This window comes from Procambarus clarkii, chromosome 10 (genome assembly GCF_040958095.1).
Source record: "Procambarus clarkii isolate CNS0578487 chromosome 10, FALCON_Pclarkii_2.0, whole genome shotgun sequence".
In the NCBI taxonomy this organism is placed as follows: domain Eukaryota; kingdom Metazoa; phylum Arthropoda; class Malacostraca; order Decapoda; family Cambaridae; genus Procambarus; species Procambarus clarkii.
The window spans coordinates 53,662,741-53,686,476 of NC_091159.1; the positions used below are offsets into that span (position 1 = coordinate 53,662,741).

A 23,736-nucleotide genomic window follows, 5' to 3' on the forward strand; every position below is an offset into this window, starting at 1 on the left:
GACTGAAGTAGTTCAAACATTCAGGTATCTCATACCATTTTGTCTAAAATCATTGATTTTTTGGCATTCAATAGTATACTGTTGAAGAGCAAGTGTTCTGCTCGTTTTTTTTTCAAGTTTACAATTGGAATAATTAGTGTTGGAAGATGCTTCACCTGCATTTGCTTGATATAAACTCCAGCCTAATTCTGGCAATTACTATCAGACTGTGTGCTATCCATACACATTGTATGATTTAGATTTAACTTTTAGTATTAATTCTTTCTGCCCTTTAAATCCAGCGGTCGACCCCGAAGACGCATTCATCAATTTTAACAATCTGTTCATTCAGAACAGAACTTTTCTCAAATATAAATTAATATTATTATATATTATCTTATTGTGCATATTTAGGCGCTGGTTAGGTTTTGTTTCCGATTCTTTGTATTTGTAGTACGTGAGTGAAGCATTTACAGCGTCGTGGTTCGAGCAAAAGTGGTCAACAAAGCACTTTTTCCGGAAGTGTTCTGACGTCATCAGTTGTGAGTCGTGTGTAAACCGTTTTTCGTTCATAAACAGGGGGTTTGGCGGATGGATGGAATGGACTTTGGGTCTTTGTTTATGAGGACGGGCTGGGTTAGGTTAGGTTCGGCCAATTTAGTACATAATTTGAGTGACGTTGTAACCGCTCGAGAAGACGGGCAGCCTAAACACCTAACCTGACCTAACCTACGTCTAAGTATACATAGAACTTTAATGAATAATAATATTCATTTATATATGAAAGGGAGGGAATTATTATGGGAAAACGCCAAGCCATTACGACTATATAGCACTTTGAAGGGGTCAGGATAAGGATTTGGAATGGGACGGGGGAAAAGGAATGGTGCCTAACCACTTGAATGGTCTGGAATAGAACGACGACCTCCATGAAGCGAGACCGTTGCTCTATCGTCCAGCCGAAGTAGTTTGAACATTTATATATGAAAACAAACCAATTTTTAATACATAGTATGTTAAAGTTGATGAATGCGTCTTAAGGGGGGGGGGGGGGGTAGGCCGCCAGTTTAACGAGCCTGACCTGTAAGTCAGGTTACTTTCATTATATTTCACATGTGTGAGTTGGGTTATGTGTTTTCAGCCCCATTATTAAAATGTTCTCTGCATCACAAAAGAATGTTTTGAACTGCGTTTGACAGCATAAGCGACGTTAATCATTACTCTCTCATCGTAGCCAAGACAGTTCAAGGTTCTGAAATGATGTTCTAGTCCTGTGTCTTGGAAAGTAACTGAGACATCGTATAAGATGTCTTGAGCTCACACTTGTTCAACTGCCTGGTGAGCCAGCTAGTGTGATCACAGGCACGTTGTCGTCATTGACATTGACTATAATCATTTAACAGTTAGTGTAGCTTAAAGCTGACCTTTTGTTTTTTTTCTTCTGCTTAGTTTAGTGTACAAAAACGCAGTAAGACATCTGATCTAACAGTTGTGTACTCGTTTTCACCTGTCTTAACTATACACTTCTTGATACAAAAAATTGTAAGGTGTTAAAAGTCCGCTTATGTGTGAGTTGTTATTGAAATTAAGATTAAGTAACATTTTATATCCCAACGTTTAACTACAGGTGATCGTGTCAGAGTACAGCCACGTCATGTCTCCCTGAGCGAGAGATTTAGGCCTTATCACTGAGCGGGAAACCTTGAGCGTGCAACCTCACACACTCTTGCTTCGCCCAAATTGAATAAATTTATTGATTGAAATATCTTGACGGATATGCAGTAAGTAAGAAATATCTTACTTAGATACTTTTACTTACTTAGACGTAAGTTAAAAAATATGTAAGTAAGAATAAGTAAGAAATAAAAACTGCGGTATGCAGTAAGAAATATCTTGACGGATATACAGTAAGATAATTGAGGTCACTCAACCCGTGGCTTCAATTATTTCAAACCAGAAGGGGTACCTGGCGGTGCCAGGGACAGTCAGGATGGTGCTAGTTTCCTCATTCTTCCTTCTTCTCGACCCCTCTGTCTTCCCCCTTTTCCACCCCTTTCCATTTCCCCCTTCTCCCTCACCCTCTCCCCTTTTCCCCCGTTCTTCCCTGGCTGACAACCTAGAACAAACATTTCCATTAAATAATGAATTCACTTTTATTTTGATAACACATTTAGGCTCATCTGCATTTTTTCAGCTACCCTAGACTATATGAAAGTGAGTAGAGAGTGTGTCAAAAACTAGCTATGTGATGCAAAAAAATCCCCATTACACAGGATGGTTAGTCATACAGGCATGTGATCTGTAGTTTGCACTAGCAAATTTTAGGTGCATATGAGGATATCATCAAGAACACGAAAGTTAATAAAGTAATGGCAAAGCTATGAGGATATCATCAAGAACACGAAAGTTAATAAAGTAATGGCAAAGCTATGAGGATATCATCAAGAACACGAAAGTTAATAAAGTAATAGCAAAACTCCAGGTACCTCATGCTAGCGGGTCTGAATGGTCTAATTACTAGGCATTCAGTAATCCAGTGTGCGAGATCATGACCCAATTCCTGCTCACAGACTTTGCACCTGGAGTATTCAGGATAGGAAGATCCGTCACCTGTAGCCACTTCCACATTTTTAATAAATGCCAGGAATGTTATTGGGGGGGGGGGGGAATTTGTATTACTAGGCTACACTTTTTATAAATACTAGGAATTTTATGGGGTAGTATATATTGTCATGCTACACTTTGTTGTAAGTGCTGGAAATTATATGGCATGAAGGAATTACTGCCGGATCACTCGAAAAAAGCTAAAGTGAAATAATTCCAGCATGTGTAATATCGTTGTTCTTGCAGAGTGTGAGTTCAAACTTTTTGGTCCCATCTCTCAAGTTTCAGGCGACTTGTGCAGGTTTTTAAGTTCATTGGCCTATGTTCTATCTACATTTGAAGCTGTGTCTGGAAATAGTCTCCACCACTTAACGCCCTGTACCTTTTCCGTGGTTTTAATATCTGTGTCTAGCCTCCTTGATGTAACTTAATCCTAGTGAGGCTTCACATTTGATCCTCTGTATATCTGCTTCTGGGTGATAACTAGGTGTAGCAGCGCTGGTTCATCCTCTCCCGTATCCCTTGTGTCTACATTCAGTTTTGCTTATAGGGTACTATATTTATTTGCTCTGTAGGGTACAATGGTTATACCTTCCACCCGTCTTCCCCTTTGTTGTCCTCTCAATTTTTGTGATTAAAATTATCAATTACTAGAAGCTTTCCTCTCTATAACTTTAAGGAAGTTTCTATTGCTTTTATCATATTGTTCTGTGGGCGCTCTGATGTGTTGTTGAGGTTTGTATACACCATCATCGTGTCGTCTTTTGTCTGGTATGATAAAGCTTTGCGGGTTGATGACCTCTCACAATTATTATTCACAAATATTCATTACATTTGTATCATCAGTGACAACCCATCTCCATCCTTGTTGCATCTCTCGTATTTCTGATCACCCGAGAGCCCCAATGGAATATTGAATCCAATATCTTTATAAGTTGCATTTCCATTGTTGTAAAGACATACATTAAAAATTCCTTTAACTTATGGAGATCTGATTTATTTGGGATTTCATCTTGATTCATTTACATTATTATTATGTTGCTAATCATTACTTGGAAGATGTTTCCACATGGCGACTGGCAACATGATATGGAGGTGAAGGGCAGAAGGGAGACATGCTAGCGTGTGTTATTAGGGAGTTTTTCTTCATACTGAACAGCTGTCACTGAAATTTACTATCCAAAACCTGTTCATGTCCTGAAGTTCTCACTTGTGGGTTTGGCATGCCTAGGCTCCCAATGTCCCTGTCGAGGCACACTTCCATATATTCTTTTACATTCCTTAGCATAAAGTTTTATGCCTGTGGGTCTTACAGGTCAGTGTGTGGCCTAAATGTCATCACTTAGTGCTTCCGTATCCGACAATAGCTCTCAAATTGTTGTGTTACATCACTCATCATTATATATCATGAACCCTGTTCAGATGGACTGGACAGATGGAGCCCTACTGTTTGTGCATTGTTAAACGCCTAGAGAAAGACGTTGTTGTTTTGCCTATATACTGAGTTCATTGGAGCTGACTATACCCAAGTGGGCATGTGAAGGCGTAAACAACGTTGGTTTCTTTCAATGCATTTTTCTTGGTGTCGGGAGTATTCTTCATTTTCCAAGAAAAACGCACTTGAAAGAGACCAACGTTGTTTACGCTTCACATGCACACTTGAGGATTGTCAGCCCCAACGAACTCAGTATATGGGCAAAACAGCAACGTCTCTCTTTAGGCGTTTAACAATGCACAAATAACATGGCTCCATCAAGGAACATATAATCGCCGCACATAGAACGAGATGATCACCAGGAATATTTTGACGAGCAACACCGAAATAATTGATAGATACAATGACAACTAGAAGATTGGACATCAGTGAAAAGCTGCATGCATATCAAGAAATCTAGATCAGCTAATACACAGTTACACTACCCACTTCAAGACCCCGGGTCAATACAGAAGCTGGACCGAATAAATAATGAATAAATGGATCACGGGGGGTATTAATAGGGTCATTGGATGTCTGTGTCTGCGTTGGCTCTGGGTCTTGAAGTGGGCAGAATGTAATTATGTGTTAGCTGGTTGTTGATTGCTGGTCTGGACCTCTTAATATGTAGTGCCTCTTGCCTCTCTATTTTCATTCTCGTGGCTCTGGTATACTGTAAGCTCGATAACTTCTCCCTAATTCCAATGTGGTGCACTGCACGACTAGTATATTCTTCGCCGCCTCGAGCTCAACGGTTTTGATTGTTTTACCGTACTCTCTCTCTTTAACACCTTCTGTTAAGATCTTTTCTGCATTACATTTGTTAATTTTTATATTTTATTCTTCTTTTGTATTCATTTGGCTATCTCCTCTTCCCCTTGTTCCCTTTCTATTATTATCTATATCTCCTTCTCCTCTTTAACCCCTTCCCCTTCCTTTCGCATGTCTTCTACCTTCTTTCTTTAGTTCCTCTTCCTGCGACCACCACGTTATTTCCTCTGCCCCTCTTTATATTTCCAATTCTATCCATTAGTTCAGATTATCTTTTAGCTTCTTCCCTTTTTGTTATTTGAGAAATTTCCTTTCCTAGTTCTTCTATGTTTTCCTTGAGGTGGATTTTTTTTTGCATCAACACATACATTTTCTCTCCAATCTTCAGGTCGTGTTTTTCCCCCTTTTCGGTTATTTCTGTTTGTTATAATACCTCCTACTGTTTGCTCGTACTATATATACATATTGTGTCAAGTAGCAACTAGGCGGCCTTCGGAGCACTACCTGCGGACCTCATCAACACAGCCTAGTCAAGGAGCGAGTCACTCCTGCTCCAGCTCTTTGTTGACATACTGGTCTCCTGATGTTGCCTGGCAATTTTCTCCTCGTGTTGCCTGGTTATATTATCCTCATGTTTCCTGGAAAGATTCTTCTTCTGTTGTCTGGTAAGATTTTTCTTCTGTTGTCATGTAAGATTATCCACCTGTTGTCTAGTAAGATTCTCCTGTTGTCTGGGAAGCTTTTCCTGTTGCCTAGTAAGATTCCTCTCCTGTTGTCTGGTAATATTTTCCACCTGTTGCCTGGTAAGATTTATCTTCTGTTTGGTAAAATTCTTCCGCTGCTGCCTGGTATTTTACATCATCTCCCGCTGCTTCTAAACGCTGCATTTTGTTTCCATGTATTTTGCTTTTGTATTTTGATAGGTACCTCCAGACAACTACCTCGCATTGACAGGATAGATAAAGATGAACTGTTTAACACGGGTGGTACGCGAACAAGGTGACACAGGTGGAAACTGAGTACCCAAATAAGCCACAGGGACGTTAGAAAGAACTTTTTCAATGTCGGGGTAGTTAACAGGTGGAATGCATTAGGCAGTGATGTGGTGGAGGCTGACTCTATTCACAGTTTCAAATGTAAATATGATAGAGCCCAGTAGGCTCAGGAATCTGTGCACCAGTTGATTGACAGTTGAGAGGCGGGACCAAAGAGCCAGAGCTCAACGCCCGCAAACTCAAATAGGCGAGTACATCACTCGCAAACTTCCTTCTTGTCTGTTTAATCATTATTATCCTTTTATGACTTCTAATCTGTTGACTTAGTGATGTAATTGACATTAGGCGTGCGAGCTGATTTTGGTTTTATTAGGCTAGATGCATATCACCTGCTGGGGGTGGTGCCTGACAAACCAGCAAGTATATTTGTTACTAAACAAAGTTCAAGAGAAAAAATTAAACTAATTGTATATTGAATAGGGAAAGGTTTTAGAGCTTCCAGTATGTGTAATCTCGTGTCTAGCTGTTTATGTGCACCCGTAGTTTACCAGTGAGGACGGCTTGTTGATGCTAGGAGCTGAGGGACGCTCTGTTTCACTGTTGATATTGCGTTTTCTTTGTCCATGGGATTCTAGTTCCTTAGCAACCACACTTTCTGCTTCCTTCATCATAATAGTTTCTATTATGATGCACTATTATGATGCTCCTTCATCTTATATAATAGTTTCTCCTATTAACTCTCCCCCAGTGTATACCTAGTTTATTTCACTGTTTGCTTCCTTAGTAAACAAATTCGTGGGTGGAGTGTAGAGGATAGCATGCACATCCGCTTGCGTCGACCAGAGAAACGACCAGAGTTCAAGCCCTGGGTAGGAATGGTACGTGATCTTTCACTGTTCCCCTTTGTTAATCCAGCAGGATTTGGGAACTTTGTTTTAAAAGATTGGCGGATCGTGTTCTGAACAAAACAAGCAGGGTAAGGCTTCAAATGAGTTGCATGGTTGTGACAGCGGAAGGTGGATCTTAATCCTGTGAGTGTGGAGCGCATATAAATAACTGGTTGCATTCCTGGGCCTCCACTCTTCAAATAGAATCAGTAATAATCCTTGCATTCGAACGAGTATATGAATCCAAAGTCAACACGTTAATTGTAAGTGATTCCTTGTCATCCTTGATTGCAGTAAGCTCCACAAGGCGTAACTGTGACTTGTGTCTGAAGCTAGGCACACATATAATAAAATATTTAATGCTGGAGTTTGTCTCCTATGGATTCCTTCCCATGTTGATTTCCAAATGCATGATAGAACTTATGAGTTAGCCAAAACATTTGCTCATAAAGAGGGAATTTATTACCATCTTGGATTGCCTTTGATCAGCCTGAAGGCAGTAATATTCCAGGAACAGCAGCAACACAATCTAGCAAACATGAGGTAAAGTGAAATTCACACCAGTTCCTCTATCTGTCATTATTCTATTATGCAAGAAGAACCGAATATGGGTCATCCAATAAGGTTTGCAGACTTCTAGATGTTACCACTGTTAGGCTTATGCTCAGCTACAAGTATCTTTGGTAATTTGCACCACCTGCTGATGTAGATTTGACTAAATGTAAACTCTGTCAGGAGAATTATTCACCTTACGTAATTTTGTAATGGAAAGCGACAAAATCACGGAAATCAGAGATAAGCCCATAAATGGTATACTTTGGCCTGCGGGTAATGGTGTTTACAACCTTACCCCGCCCCCCCCCCCCACGTCCTTCAAATCACAAAGAAATCCCAATAGCTCATCTGTGTTTCAAGCTTACACTCATGCTCTCATCTCTATGGCTCATCTGTGTCTCAAGCTTACATCCGCGCTCTCTTGTTGTTTGTTATTCATTGTGAATATTTCCTCTTTTTTCCCACCTTCCTTCATAGTGTAATTATGAGACGAGCCTGGCTGCAAGACTCAGTAAATTTTCAAGTTTCCTTCATTGCCTTTATTTGGTTGAGGCTTCACGACGACGATAGTTAAGGCCTGGTATCATGTATGTGATGTGGAGCGTTGAGAATGTCCCTTAACTGAAGCTCATGAAAGATGTTATGATGCTCGTTAGTTTAGAGTATACTGGTGACGTTATTCTTGGGTGAGATTTGGTGTTATGTCTACCCCACACTTTTTTTTTTACTTTAAATGTTTCCGGAAGGTAGATCCCCGCCAATGTACTTATAATTTGTGCTTGCAGAATTGACCTCTTATCTCTTTGACCCCGTGATGCAGGTCTCCTGTGATTTGGCCACGTTTTCTTCGTCACATTACACTTGCTGAGTGTTTAAGTCCGGTAGCCATTTCTCACACAAGTTCTACTGTTTGTTTAGGTCTTCTTAAAGTATTTTACATTCCTCATCTGTCTCGACACCTTTGGTATCTTGCACATATCGACATTTAACAATATCGCAAATATCGACATGTAACAATCTACCCTAGTTAATATAATATAAATAGTCATTAATAGAAATGAGGAATAGTAGTGTTTTAAAACCGATCTTTGAGGAACTCGCTTCTTACAGTACATCAGACAGACCGATTTCTCGTCCCGCATTGTGACTGTCTTCTGTCTGTTAGGTACTCTCATCCACTTCAGTTCTTTAACAGCGCCCCCTGCTTCACTTGTTTTTTTACACAGGTGGGTAAAAGTGTAGACGACTTCTGACACCCGTTAGCAGGCGTAGTGCTTACTCTTCCCATAGCTCATGTTAAACCTTATACTACTATAGTTTTCTCTGGAACACAACCCGCCAATCGGTTTACAAGCAGGTATCCATTTACTGTTGGATGAACAGGGGCAAACAGTTAAGATTGACACCCAGTCATTGCTTCACCACATTAAGATTGACACCAAGACTATCTACCCTTGTCTGGGCTCGAATCCAGACTAAAATCACTCACGAGGCTAGTGTACTAGTCTTTTATACAGAACTAATGTCAAAATATTTTTGAAAGTTTATAAATGTTGTCTTCTCATTCTTCTCTGTCCTATTTTTGTCAGTTTAAACGTATCCATGTTAGTCTTAATCCATATTATAGTTTAAAGTAAGTTTCAGTGTGTATCCGTGTGTGTACTCACCTAGTTGTGCTTGCGAGGGTTGAGCTTTAGTTCTTTGGTCCCGCCTCTCATCTGTCAATCAACTGGTGTACGAACTCCTGAGTCTACTGGGCTCTATCACATCTACATTTTAAACTGTAAATGGAATCTGCCTCCACCACATCATTGCCTAATGCATTCCATCTGTTAGTTACTAAAAAAAAATCTTTCTAACGTCCCTGTGGCTCATTTGGGCACTAAGTTTCCACCTGTGTCCCATTGTTCGCATCCCACCCGTGTTAAACAGTTTATATACCCTGTCAATTCCTCTGAAAATTTTATAGGTAGTGATCATGTCTCCCCATAACTCTTCTGTCTTCCAGTGTCGTGAGGTTCAGTTCCAGCAATCTTTCCTCGTAGTTCATACCTCTCAGTTCGGGGACTAGCCTGGTGGCATACCGCTGAACCTTTTCTAACTTCGTTTTGTGTTTGACTAGATGTGGACACCAGGCTGGAGCCCCACATTCCAGTATTGGTCTGACATATGAGGTATACAAGGTTCTGAATGATATGTTACACAAGTTTCTGAAGGCAGTTCTTATGTTTGCCAGCCTTGCATACGCCGTTGATGTTATCCTTTTGATGTGCACTTCAGGGGACAGGTCTGGTATGACATTAACCCCCTGATCTTTCTCTCTTCCTGACTCCTGAAGGATTTCCTCTCCCAGCTGGTACCTTGTGTTTGGCCTCTTGCTCATTACGCCTATCTTCATCACTTTCCACTTGCTCGAGTTAAACTGTAGTAGAGTAGCCATATGATGGACCATTCCATCGGTCTGTTCAGGTCATCCTGTAGCCTCTTGCAGTCCTCCTCTGTTTTTAATTCTTCTCGTCATTTTAGCATCAGCAGCAAGCATTGAGAGGAATGAGTCTATACTTTCTGGAAGATCATTCCCGTATATCAGAAACAAGATAGGGCCGAGTACAGAACCCTGTGAGATCCCGCTGGTGACATCATGCCAGTCTGAGGTCTCACCCGTTACAGTAACTCTGCTTCCTCTGCTTCCTGCTTCCTGTTGTTTAGGTATTCCCTTATCCATTGGAGCACCTTACCACTTACTCCAGCTTGTTTCTGTAACTTATGCAACAGTCTCTTATGGGGTACTGTGTCAAACGATTTCTGACAGTCCAAGAAAATGCAGTCTGCCCATCCTTCTCTTTCTTGCTTAATGTTTGGTCATAGAATTCTATTAAACCTGTGAGACACGACTTGCCATGTGTGTGTGTGTGTGTTTAAAATATCTCATTTCAACACTTTCTCGCGTCAGCTCGGCAAAACATTAATAAACACATCACCGAGGCGCTAAATGTGATAAGATAAATAGAGAAACAGATTAGTTTTCAGTGCCAAAACACGAAGATATATTAAGCGAAATTTTATAGCTGAACTAAGGAGAGCAAAATGTGTTCTCAACATGGACGATGCAGCAATGGACTACGAGAGTTTACGACAGAAAGAACACTCTATAGTGTATATAGCCTCTATAGTGTATATAGTCTCTATAGTGTATATAGCCTCTATAGTGTATATAGCCTCTATAGTCTATATTGGCAATTTATATAAGAAAATGTTCAATGAATGTTCATGGAGAATCTGCAAGGTCTTCGCTGAATACCTTTTAGTCTCTTCACCACGCCTACGGATCCCCCACAATTGCACCAGTGGTGGTAACCCCGGTGTAGCCTATTTTCATATTTAGATTAAGCCATCAACCGCGGAAATGCCAGCAAGGCCAAAACAACAACTTGCTGACCAACCAGCAAGTGAACTTTTGTCCTGGACCATACACAGGACTAAAGTAAACTCAGTGTGTTACACTGCAAAGCGGAATATACCTTTCAGTGCACTTATCCCTGTATAGTGACAGCATAAATAAATAAATACAGATACTTTACTAGTTATCCAAACATAGAACAGATGTATTTGTTTAGTTATTTATTCATAAAAAGTAATACAAGAGAAACAATGTTAGATTTTAATATCTTCAACTATTTAATAATCTTAATGACATTAAAAATATAAAGTAATTCTATGTAACACACTTCACCTCTCGGTGTACCCGTCTCGGTGTATATACACTGAGAGTTCTTAAGTTCTGGACTATGTTCAGGACCAAAGTATACTTCCTGGTTAGTTAGTAACCACTTGTGGAAGTCTTAATAACCAACCCATCAGAGGCTGATAGGCCTTAAGGACAATGCCAAGCCAAACAAACTACTAATATAGACAAGCAAGTAAGAAAATGACTGTAGATATTCCAACCATGTAGATATATCAGCCCACCCTCCAAAAATTATAGTACTTATTAGTAACCATTTGGGTAAACGTTCAAAAATGGACTGTCGGACACCGCAATAAGTTCACGTTTTGTACTATTGGAATCCCCGCAAATAACATTTTAAGTGGAACAGTAATTAAATAGACTAGCCTAGCCTGTCGAAGGCCTGCATAAGCAATCCTAGGCATAATATACATATTCTTATGCCTAATTTATTATATCTCCTACACTAGGCCTAGGATAGTTTAGGTTTGGTTTTGGGGTATTTTATTTTCGTGTCATTTACCAAATTAATAGCATAAAACGTGATCTTTTGTCGGCAACAGTACATTTTTGTCCGTCCGACCTGCAAGTTAGTTGCTGCAAGTACAGTAATTTAGAAGGATGGGTAATTAGTAAATCCGATTGTGAACGGAACTTTAGTAATGTTGAACATCAGCCTGAAAACAGAACATCAATGTAGGAATGCATAAGACCAATAGGCGGCATAGTTGTATTTGTAGAGACAGTGTATTTGTATACACTCCATCTCTTGGCGTGCATACACTGAGAGTTTTTACTTTAGTCCTAGACTGTGTTTTCAGGACTAAAGTATATAGTACTTGCTGGTTGGTCAGTAAGTTATTGTGATGGCCTTAATAAGCCTCCAGAGGTTGATAGGCCTTAACTCCAACACCAAATAAAAAAAAACTGGTAGTTTGAAATGTAGAAGCGGTGCTAGCTGACATTACCATTACTGCAGGGAAGATTAGGTTAATCCATCAGGTTATTGGTTACTGCTCATACGTCATTGGGTACTGGTCACTAGGTTCGGGTCACTGATCATTCGTCATTAGGTACTGGTTACTAGTCACTGGTTACCGGTCACTGGTTACCGGTCACTGGTTCCAGCAAATGTTGCCACAATGTATTCCTCCGCGTTATTAAAAATATAATCATTGCAATCAGATATGTTTTTAGTTTGACCAGACCACACACTAGAAGGTGAAGGGACGACGACGTTTCGGTCCGTCTGGACCATTCTCAAGTCGATTGTGACTTGAGAATGACTTGAGATTGTGACTTGACACAATCGACTTGAGAATGGTCCAGGACGGACCGAAACGTCGTCGTCCCTTCACCTTCTAGTGTGTGGTCTGGTCAAACTACTTCAGCCACGTTATTGTGACTCATCGCCTGCAGATATGTTTAGTGTTTTTGTGTGATAATAATAATATCACAAAAAAATACTGATAATACTTATTATCAGTATTATTATTTTTATTATTATACTAGCTGTACCCGGCCACGCGTTGCTGTGGCGCACTGAGCCACATCACATTGATCACTTTCTGCCGGTTACCTCTCGTAATGCCCAAATGAAGAAATGGTCACAGTGAAAGCGGTCGGTAATATACAGTCCTTCTAAGTGCTCTCAATTTGGTCGTTTGGTCATTCCCGCTAATACGCATTGTTAGCGAGAACTTGGATTATGCTGACCAGTAGTGGTCATCATACTACAATATGAATGTGATTCTCAGCTTGAAGAAGCTTCGGAAATAGATTAAGAAGTTGGATATGGTAGAAGTGAATAAATAAATGCATGAAAGGCAAATAGGATATAAAAAATACTGTAGACACTTATTAAATTAAAGCAGAAATCGTTACGCTGTTTTTAAATTGGACCAATTTAGATTTAGAAAGACTATTGTTAAGGTTTGATTTGTAAGTAGAATTATGAAACAGTGGAACAATTTGCCAAATAGCATTATTGATGCAGATAATTTGGAAAACTATCCGCGTCAATAATTATAATTTACATAATAGGTTACACAAAATTGACAGTTGAATGCCTAGTGCCTTTTACAGTGTTTCCTAAATTTGTTGTGTTATATGTTAATTGATACACATAAAGTGTTACTATTGATGTGAGAGGTGTTATAATATGAGCAATTTATATTAAACATTTTACATAATATTTCCACAATTGAGGCTAAGAAAATTTCCACAATTGAGGCTAGGAAAATTTCCACAATTGAGGCTAGGAAAATTTCCACAATTGAGGCTAATTGAGGAATTAACCCACGGCACCGGAGAGCGTCTGTCTTCAGTTAGATAGGTACCTGTCTAATATATGTAACAGACTAACAGACAGGCAAGACAAAACAAAATAACGGCTATGAAAGTCATTTAAGTCTTGATCACCCTGTAGTCATATAAATCGGGTTACGTGTATTTTTTCAAGGTTTCCAGCCTTTTGTTTCAAGCTCCTTTTGTTTTATTGTTCATCAGTCTAGCAAACTCTTGGAGATCTCTTACAAGCACCAAGAGGCTGTTAGATCAACACGAAACTATTTAGGGCATGGAAAAGAATATTAGTCATTGGATTTGGGCAGTGTAACAGTCAAACATTTGGGCAGTGTAATCTGAAACTTGTATATCCCTCGATAACTTACGCCACCCCCCCCCCCCGATAAGGGACTCAACATGCCTTCCTCGCAACCCCTACGGGCTCACCATAGCCCGTGCTACTTGGAACTTTTTGTTCCAGGTAGCAAATCTTAAACAACAAAACAGCCTTCCTCACGATGCGTATTCCCAGTGGCCCGTTATACCTAGCTGTATATACACGTAGTAGCCCGTTATTCCTGGCCGTTTATACAAAGTGGCCCATTATACATAGCTGCACATACACAGTAACTCGTCTATACCTAGGTGCATATACACAGACGGGTACCAGTCTGGCCTCTGGCTAGGTGCTGCTCCAACTGTTGTTACTCCTTTCTCATCCCCAATCAGAAGTCCCAAACTGAACTTGGCGTCGTCCCCCCTCAGCGTGAACAGCGCCTTTAGCACCTTGCGGACCCTCATCCCGACCGAGCCCGCAGACCGCAAGCTCTCCAAGATAGAGACCCTTCGGTTGGCCTCCTCCTACATCAGCCACCTCGGCACCCAGCTCCTGGCAGGTGAGTAGACTTTATTAAACATTTACCTGGTAGGTGAGGTGTCTATTTAACATGTGGTCAAGGCCGGATCTAACTATTTTTGGTCCATAGGCCAAATCAGCTAAATTGCCCCCCCCCCTACCCTGTGGTCAGTGTTGTTATTCAAGGTCTAAACAAACAAACGTAGACAGCTTAATTTAGTTCATTTATTATGCACCCCATACCCATCCTGTCGGTGGTAGTGGATCAAGTTCAAGTATGTTTATTGAGATAAGCAATAAATACATCTCAAAGGGATAGAGTAGCTTAGGCTATTTCTACCCCCCTGAGGGTGGTAGTGGAAAGCGTTACAGAGGCTCAGGGACTGAACCAAAAAATGCATTTAGTTATGCAAGTTACAGTCTTGATGAGCTAGTTACAAAAATTTACAGTTACAATATATATATATATATATATATATATATATATATATATATATATATATATATATATATATATATATATATATGTCGTACCTAGTAGCCAGAATGCACTTCTCGGCCTACTATGCAAGGCCCGATTTGCCTAATAAGCCAAGTTTTCCTGAATTAATATATTTTCTAAATTTTTTCTTATGAAATGATAAAGCTACCCATTTCATTATGTATGAGGTCAATTTTTTTTTATTGGAGTTAAAATTAACGTAGATATAAGACCGAACCTAACCAACCCTACCTAACCTAACCTAACCTATCTTTATAGGTTAGGTTAGGTTAGGTAGCCGAAAAAGTTAGGTTAGGTTAGGTTAGGTAGGTTAGGTAGTCGAAAAACAATTCATGAAAACTTGGCTTATTAGGCAAATTGGGCCTTGCATAATAGGCTGAGAAGTGCGTTCTGGCTACTAGGTACGACATATATATATATATATATATATATATATATATATATGTCGTACCTAGTAGCCAGAACGCACTTCTCAGCCTACTATGCAAGGCCCGATTTGCCTAATAAGCCAAGTTTTCCTGAATTAATATATTTTCCCTAATTTTTTTCTTATGAAATGATAAAACTACTCATTTCATTATGTATGAGGTCAATTTTTTTTTATTGGAGTTAAAATTAACGTAGATATATGACCGAACCTAGCCAACCCTACCTAACCTATCTTTATAGGTTAGGTTAGGTTAGGTAACCGAAAAAGTTTGGTTAGGTTAGGTAACCGAAAAAGTTAGGTTAGGTTAGGTAGTCGAAAAACAATTAATTCATGAAAACTTGACTTATTAGGCAAATCGGGCCATGCATTGTAGGCTGAGAAGTGCGTTCTGGCTACTAGGTACGACATATATATATATATATATGTCGTACCTAGTAGCCAGAACTCACTTCTCAGCCTACTATTCAAGGCCCGATTTGCCTAATAAGCCAAGTTTTCCTGAATTAATATATTTACTATAATTTTTTTCTTATGAAATGATAAAGCTACCCTTTTCACTATGTATGAGGTCAATTTTTTTTTATTGGAGTTAAAATTAACGTAGATATATGACCGAACCTAACCAACCCTACCTAACCTAACCTAACCTATATATATAGGTAAGGTTAGGTTAGGTAGCCAAAAAAAGCTAGGTTAGGTTAGGTTAGGTAGGTTAGGTTAGGTTAGGTAGGTTAGGTAGACGAAAAAACATTAATTCATGAAAACTTGGCTTATTAGGCAAATCGGGCCTTGCGTAGTAGGCTGAGAAGTGAGTTCTGGCTAGTAGGTACGACATATATATATATATATATATATATATATATATATATATATATATATATAGGTAGCTATATATAGCTATATATATAGCTATATATAGCTATAGGATAGCTATATATATATAGGTATATATATATATAGGTATATATATATATATATATATATATATATATATATATATATATATATATATATATATATATATATATATATATATATATATGGATATATGGAAGCGGAGGAGCTCTAAGGCATCCATAATCTCGTGTCATAATATGTAATGATGAAATATCAGTTATGTATAGTTTTGCAAAGGAATACATTGAGGCCGTATTCCTATATTTATATAAATTTCAGTTCCACTTTCCAAAAGCAACGAAAAATTATTATATTTTTTGTTAAATATTAATACTTATTGAAATAGTTCATACAATATTTTTCATAGTTATATTAGGCATAATGCATAGCTTTCCATAGGAATACCTAGAAGTCAGTAGCTACGTAAGTTTGAATTCTTTTATCCAGAAAATAACACCCAAAAGTAATAAAAACTGCTTTTAATAACACACTAGTAATTATGAAAATAATTAATATACATTACATTAAAATTTTGACGCACTCCATAGATTACACAAACCTATGATGACTAAATGAAAAGTATTGTTTGATATTAGTCCATTTATAAGGTACAAACAAATAATTCAGCCATACATGGTAAAGTAATTTTTGATGTAGCCTTTTGACATGTATATATTTTCCATAGTGCTTAAGACATTTTAATTATTATGCAAATAGGAAAAATTGCCTTCAAACATGTTTTACGTTTCAACATTGGACTATATGAGAAGACTCTTACTTGGCTCTTGCGCACACAAAAGCTGCTCACTGATAACATCAAGGAACTTTATAGTTGTGTACGAGTGTAATATTATGACAAGTGGGGAGTGTTGGTAAGGTAATTTATCAGGCGTGAGGCGCGCGCCACCAGCTTTTGTTTACTTGGCGGGGTCCGGCCAGTAGGGTCTAAGACCTGAGAAAGTATGTACCAATCTACGTCATTACTATGCTACTAACTTAACCTAACCTAACCTAACTGAACTGAAATTGAAATAAGTTTATTGAGGTAAAATACACACAAAGGGATGCGGTAGCTCAAGCTATTCTCACCCCGTTCAGTACCTCGTGTTAATACATATATAGACACACATCACAAACAATAAACATATTACCAAACATTCTGAGAGATAAACATATACATTTCCTTCTTTAACCTAACCTAACTGAACCTGACCTAATCCAACTTAACCTATCCTATCCTAACCTGATCTTATCTGGCTGAACCTAACGAAAATATGAGACCTAATGTTGTGTTTCACATATGTACACACAAAGTGTGTGACGACAGTGACGTCATACTGCCCATGCTGGTACAGGTTTTAGATCCTACTGGATCCGGGAAGGGATTTACAGATGGCGTTAAATATAGTGTTGCTTGCTGCTTCTGTCACCCAGATGCACTTCTTGAAATATAATTTGTAGATCTCGAAATATTTAGTACATGTCTGTACAGTAATGCAAGTCGGGATGAAGGAATTTTTGGATTTCTCTTCATTACAGGTGGCATTACGGGCTATTCATGCCCGTGCCACCTCTTGAAATTGAAATAAGTTTATTGAGGTAAAATATACACAAAGGGATGAGGTAGCTCAAGCTATTCTCACCCCGTTCAGTACATCGTGTTAATACATACATAGACACACATCACAAGCAATAAACGTATTACCGAACATTCTGAGAGATAAACATATACATTTCCTCCTTTACACAAGTAGTATGGTATCAGACGTACACACAAATACTTTTATGACCTAGGTATACTGTATAGACAATTTGCAAGAGACATGCAGATAATTCAACAAAAGATTACAGTCTTAGTGCAATATTCTTGTATTTCTCAAGAATATCATCAACCTTTCCGTTGTGACACATCCAGGCTATTTGCTCAGGAACAGTCCTTATCTCAGTGTTTCTATATACATTAATCAACGGACAATCAAGAACATAATGTGTAAGGGTGTGAGACCTTAACATACCACATAGTTTACACTTGGTGTCATTATCATGAACACTTATCCCATTGCCACCTCTTGGGTGGCTTAATCTCCAATCAATCTACAGGTGGTTTGTTTATAGGGCATTCCCCATGGGCTCTCTTCCCCACTCGCCATGGGTACCCCCTCCCTGCTCACCAATGGGACCCCTTCCCACTCCCACATGACCACGACACAAGCGATCGCTGATGTCGTGGTCAGAGTACCAGTGCTCTTGATGGGTACACCCTCGGCGGCCTGGGTTCGAATCCTGTAAGTGGTCATAAAGTTAATATATATATATATATATATATATATATATATATATATATATATATATATATATAATATATATATATATATATATATATATATATATATATATATATATATATATATATATATATATATATATATAATATATATATATATTATATATATATATATATATATACATAAATATATATATATATATATACATAAATATATATATATATATATATATATATATATATATATATATATACATAAATGTATTAGATCAATATTTGACCATGTAGAGGCTTCTACAGGTGTTCGAGGAGGCAACAGGCGATATAGATTAAGTCAAACTTATTATATATATATATATATATATATATATATATATATATATATATATATATATATATATATATATATTTAGTGCCAAATTAGGCATATCTGCAATAATGTCTTCAGTTCATTTATTATACACCTCATATATACAATATGGAAATGCATAACATTTTTTGTTTTATGCAGTATTTATTGTTTACATTGACGTCACCGCCTACAGTGATGTCACCACATATTGACGTCACCGTCTACGTCACGTCACCGGTTGCCTATTAGTATCGTGGTATAATTTATACCTTTCACGGGAGACATCTCCCGTCACGCAGGGTGCAGTCGCACTTCCACAGATCTCCAGTATTCAGCTCTTGATACTGGTAATGGCTCAAAAGGGCCACCACTTACGGGCTATTCATGCCCGTGCCACCTTTTGGGTGGCTTAATCTTCATCAATCATCAATCTTATACCTTTCCTCTCTCGACCATCAGGACCGGTGGACCAGCCTTGTCTTCGCCACTCCCAGTACGCCTACACGGGCACTGGGGAGCGCCGCCCCGTCTGCACCTTCTGCCTCGCCTCCCTCAAGAAACAGGTAAACATACATAGGCTGCGCTGTAGTTGCATCTCTTGTATTAGTAGAGGCTTCCGTAATCCGTAGTGTATTTTTTATGCTTCTGCTGTATCATGTTGGCGGTTGTAGTTAGTGCCTTGCCACTTCGGCGACTTCACAAGCAATTCTTATTTTGTTATTTACTTTTTTAAAGTTTCTGTTTATGATGTTAGATGATTTAAGTTTGGACGTTTTCTTAGCATAGTTTCTTTTTCGTCTTGCGTGTACCCTATTTTCTCTCACTGCTTTCACTCCCCTTACCCTCACTTTACTTTCACACACCTACTCTCACTACTATCGTTCATCTGACAACTTTCACTCAGCTTATTGTCTCTTCCTACATTCTTTCCTCAAATTCTCGCGCTAAGTCCTCCACCAACCTCCCTGAGCAGAACATGTTCTTCTCTTACTCTACTTTCTCTCCTGCAGCAGAAGGCGGGCAGTGGCGTGGGCAGTGACAGCGTGCTGGGCAGCATGACCAGCGTGCCCCCCGACCTGGCCTCCTACATGAAGTCCTCGCCCCTGGACGACCCCACCTTCCAGGTCTGCTCCTTCCTCTTCTGAACGCCTTCCAGATCTGCTCGTACCTCTGGATACCTTCAAAGTCTGCACGTTCTTCTGGATATATTCCAGGTCTACTCATCAATCTTTTCCACACCTTCCAGCACATCTTGACACTGGAGTGTGTTTTGGTGCTACGCTCTGCAGGAAAGAAGAGCGCTTGAAGATATGTGGATGTAAGTTCGTTCTTTCCTCTCACTGTTATCTTCCAGTGATATGCGGACTTCAAGAGGTTCTCGCTGTGGCCTTAAGCGAAGGTCCTGTATGTGGAGGGTGAAGCTGTTGTTTTGAACGTGAAGTATCGATGGTATGGATTCGCTGGAGGACCTCCTGGAACCTTTACTGTAACCTTACCAGTGATTCGAGGATTAATTCCAGAGGCCCCTGAGAGGGGTTAGGAAAATTAGGATTCAGGATAAGTTAGGATTCAGTTAGGAAAATGAATCCTTCATGGGTTTGAATATGTTAAGAAATGTGTTTGCGCACTATTTATAGAATTTCAAATACTCCACCAGAATGGATAAAAACTAGAGGTACATTTTGAGGATGCTGACATGGATATTCTGTCTGAAAATATAACAAAATCGTGACACTAAGATAGTGTCCCGAGCCACGTTGAGAAACTATAGTTGCAGCGCCGGTAAACAAACCATTAATGGACTGTGTTAGAAAACATAACTCCTCAACAGTGTACACGAAGACGAGACTTGGTATAAGACAGTGTTTGAGTTAAATTGTAAGACGTTGATGCTGGGGGAAGATACCATTATGTCAGTGTAGCAGACTTGTGTACTATATCTCCCTCATGCTATTTTATTTTTCTTTATATATTGATATTATCCAAATTAAATAATATTAAATAGAAATTGTAATTCAGGGGCTCTCAGTATAAAGGTTTCAACAGTTAAAGCAGGGTTGTATCCCAGGGTGAGGGGCCGTGGTCACTGTGAAACAATTGAAGTCATCACAAGGTAGAGACGGGGTGCAGTGTGTGTATATATATATATATATATATATATATATATATATATATATATATATATATATATATATATATATATATATATATATATATATATATATATATATACTAGGTACGACATATATATATATATATATATATATATATATATATATATATATATATATATATATATATATATATGTCGTACCTAGTAGCCAGAACTCACTTCTCAGCCTACTATGCAAGGCTCGATTTGCCTAATAAGCCAAGTTTTCATGAATTAATTGTTTTTCGACTACCTAACCTACCTAACCTAACCTAACCTAACTTTTTCGGCTACCTTACCTAACCTAACCTATAAAGATAGGTTAGGTTAGGTTAGGTAGGGTTGGTTAGGTTCGGTCATATATTTACATTAATTTTAACTCCAATACAAAAAAATTTACCTCATACATAATGAAATGGGTAGCTTTATCATTTCATAAGATAAAAATTAGAGAAAATATATTAATTCATGAAAACTTGGCTTATTAGGCAAATCGGGCCTTGCATAGTAGGCTGAGAAGTGCGTTCTGGCTATTAGGTACGACATATATATATATATATATATATATATATATATATATATATATATATATATATATATATATATATATATATATATATATATATGTCGTACCTAGTAGCCAGAACTCACTTCTCAGCCTACTATTCAAGGCCCGATTTGCCTAATAAGTCAAGTTTTCCTGAATATATTTACTATAATTTTTTTCTTATGAAATGATAAAGCAACCCTTTTCTCTATGTATGAGGTCAATTTTTTTTTATTGGAGTTAAAATTAACGTAGATATATGACCGAACCTAACCAACCCTACCTAACCTAACCTAACCTATATTTATAGGTAAGGTTAGGTTAGGTAGCCAAAAAAAGCTAGGTTAGGTTAGGTTAGGTAGGTTAGGTAGACGAAAAAACATTAATTCATGAAAACTTGGCTTATTAGGCAAATCGGGCGTTGAATAGTAGGCTGAGAAGTGCGTTCTGGCTATTAGGTACGACATATATATATATATATATATATATATATATATATATATATATATATATATATATATATATATACTCAGAGTTATATATATACCTATCATATTTAAATAGTAGTTTTTGTAGCTATGTGCACCATTGTACAAAGATTGACGTACTAAGCAATTAGATAATAGAATTTTATACTGTTCACTTTATAGAGTAAAAAATGAAGCTCAAAACAAACTTAAATATTGCTAGGCCTAGTATAGCACACATGTGTACTATATTAGGCCTCAGATATCGTGTATCAGGCCTAGGAAGCTTTGGTTAGTTTACTTTGTCTTTGCAACATAAATCGAAAATCTTTTCCGGTTTGTCCAAATACAATATGTCCGATTTCTACTTTCGAATTGCGTTGAACGTGGGTATATGTACTATGGTCCTCGTCGTTACTCTAAGTACTACCAGAACTGGAGGATGGTGCTGATATATAATATATTTTGTACATGGAACATAAAATGAGGTCGACAGAAAGTCAAAAAGTGCATGAAATATACGAGTGTACAGCAACAGTAGCGACAGATAATACAAGAGATAGTAGTAAATTTAGTATTGTTGTTGTTGTTTAAGATTCGCTATCCGGAACAAAAAGTTCCAAGCAGCACGGGCTATGGCGAGCCCGTAGTGCTATTTGAATTTCGTACTGGTGCCCTAGTACTTAAGTAGGGTGACTGCGGTCTGTGTGACAATTGTGTTTAACTTCTCAATGGTTTCGTAATCCTTCACTTATCATTTTATTTCTTGCTGCTTGTGGCTTATTTTTCCTACGGACTTTATGTAGCTGGTCGATCATTTTTTTATATTTATTTGGCTCAGTAGTTTAGTGTATAATAATGATTAAATAATTACAGAGTTAATTTTTGTTTAATATCTACCTCTTCATATAAGTACGGAGATATGGTGACATTAAATTTTCACTATAATATTTGCTACTATAATAGCAAATTTTGCTAGTAATCTGTAATAATACAAATTAGTAGCAAAATTCATATTACATATTGTTTGACAAATAATTGCATATATTATATTTTCGTAAGAATGAATTACTTTTTGCAATTTGAATATATAACGATTCTTTGATTAGCTTTTGTCTTGTGATTTTAGTTCAGACAAGAAATGGTAGGCCTATAGAGCCTGAGTTGTTTAATAAGGTCTACACATGATTTGTCAAATGTCGCATCATTCTTAAGTTTACAAAGCAGAAGATTTTAGGATTTTCTGTTGTTGAAAGATTCCATATGTGGCAAGTGATGCGAGTAGTCACATAACCAAAGCTCTCATTGTACCGTAGGCCAGGCAGGTACATCCAGGGACGTGTACCTGCATCTCGGTTTAACTTCTCAGAGGCTACATCAGTCCAGGACAATGTTGAGGGCTGGAGTAGCCTTACTAGTTGGTCAATAAGCCATTGTGTTATTTTAAATAAACTCTCCTTCGGTTGATAGCCTAATACTACACCAAAGGATCACCTTACAAAAAAAAGCAAATCAACATTCCTTTAAATCTGCCTCTGTAATCACTTAGGAACGGAAGGGGAAAAAAAAACAGAAGTAGGGCTGAAGGCTTGAAGGGTCTCTGGCTTTTTAGACCAAGCTCCTGTTTACAGACCCGGACATGCCACTCAGAATATTTCGATATTTGTTTACAAACAAAATAAAAGTTTATTTTCGAATACAATAAATGAAAAAAAAACATCGTTATCACGAACTCCAACTGACTCCTCGAAGAGCGTATTTCTTCTTCTACGTCAGTTGCTAATATTTGACTAACTTCCTAAACTGCTAAATGAACACCGCGGGCCACGATGTCTCGTATCTGCATTCCTGTGGTTTTGCTCACATCTTTATCAAAATCTCATGGTCAACAATATTTTTTTTCTAAAAATACTACATGGTCAACAATATTTATTTCTAAAAATACTACATGGTCAACAATATTTTTTTCTA

General features: G+C 38.1%; 1 protein-coding gene across 2 annotated transcripts in view; it reads left to right on the forward strand.

The window, feature by feature from the left end:
• Positions 1 to 20,723, forward strand: part of LOC123774905 (neurogenin-1) — a 31,683-nt gene extending 10,960 nt beyond the window's left edge. The window contains exons 3-5 of one of the 2 annotated variants that reach the window (XM_045769614.2): positions 14,008 to 14,174; positions 19,059 to 19,162; positions 19,610 to 20,723. In XM_045769614.2, the coding sequence (XP_045625570.1) occupies positions 14,008 to 14,174; positions 19,059 to 19,162; positions 19,610 to 19,744 (406 nt within the window). In that variant the 3' untranslated portion in view covers positions 19,745 to 20,723. The remainder of the gene's footprint in view (positions 1 to 14,007; positions 14,175 to 19,058; positions 19,163 to 19,609) is intronic. The other variant, XM_045769622.2, reaches the window with a different exon arrangement.
• Positions 20,724 to 23,736: the final 3,013 nt, after the last annotated feature.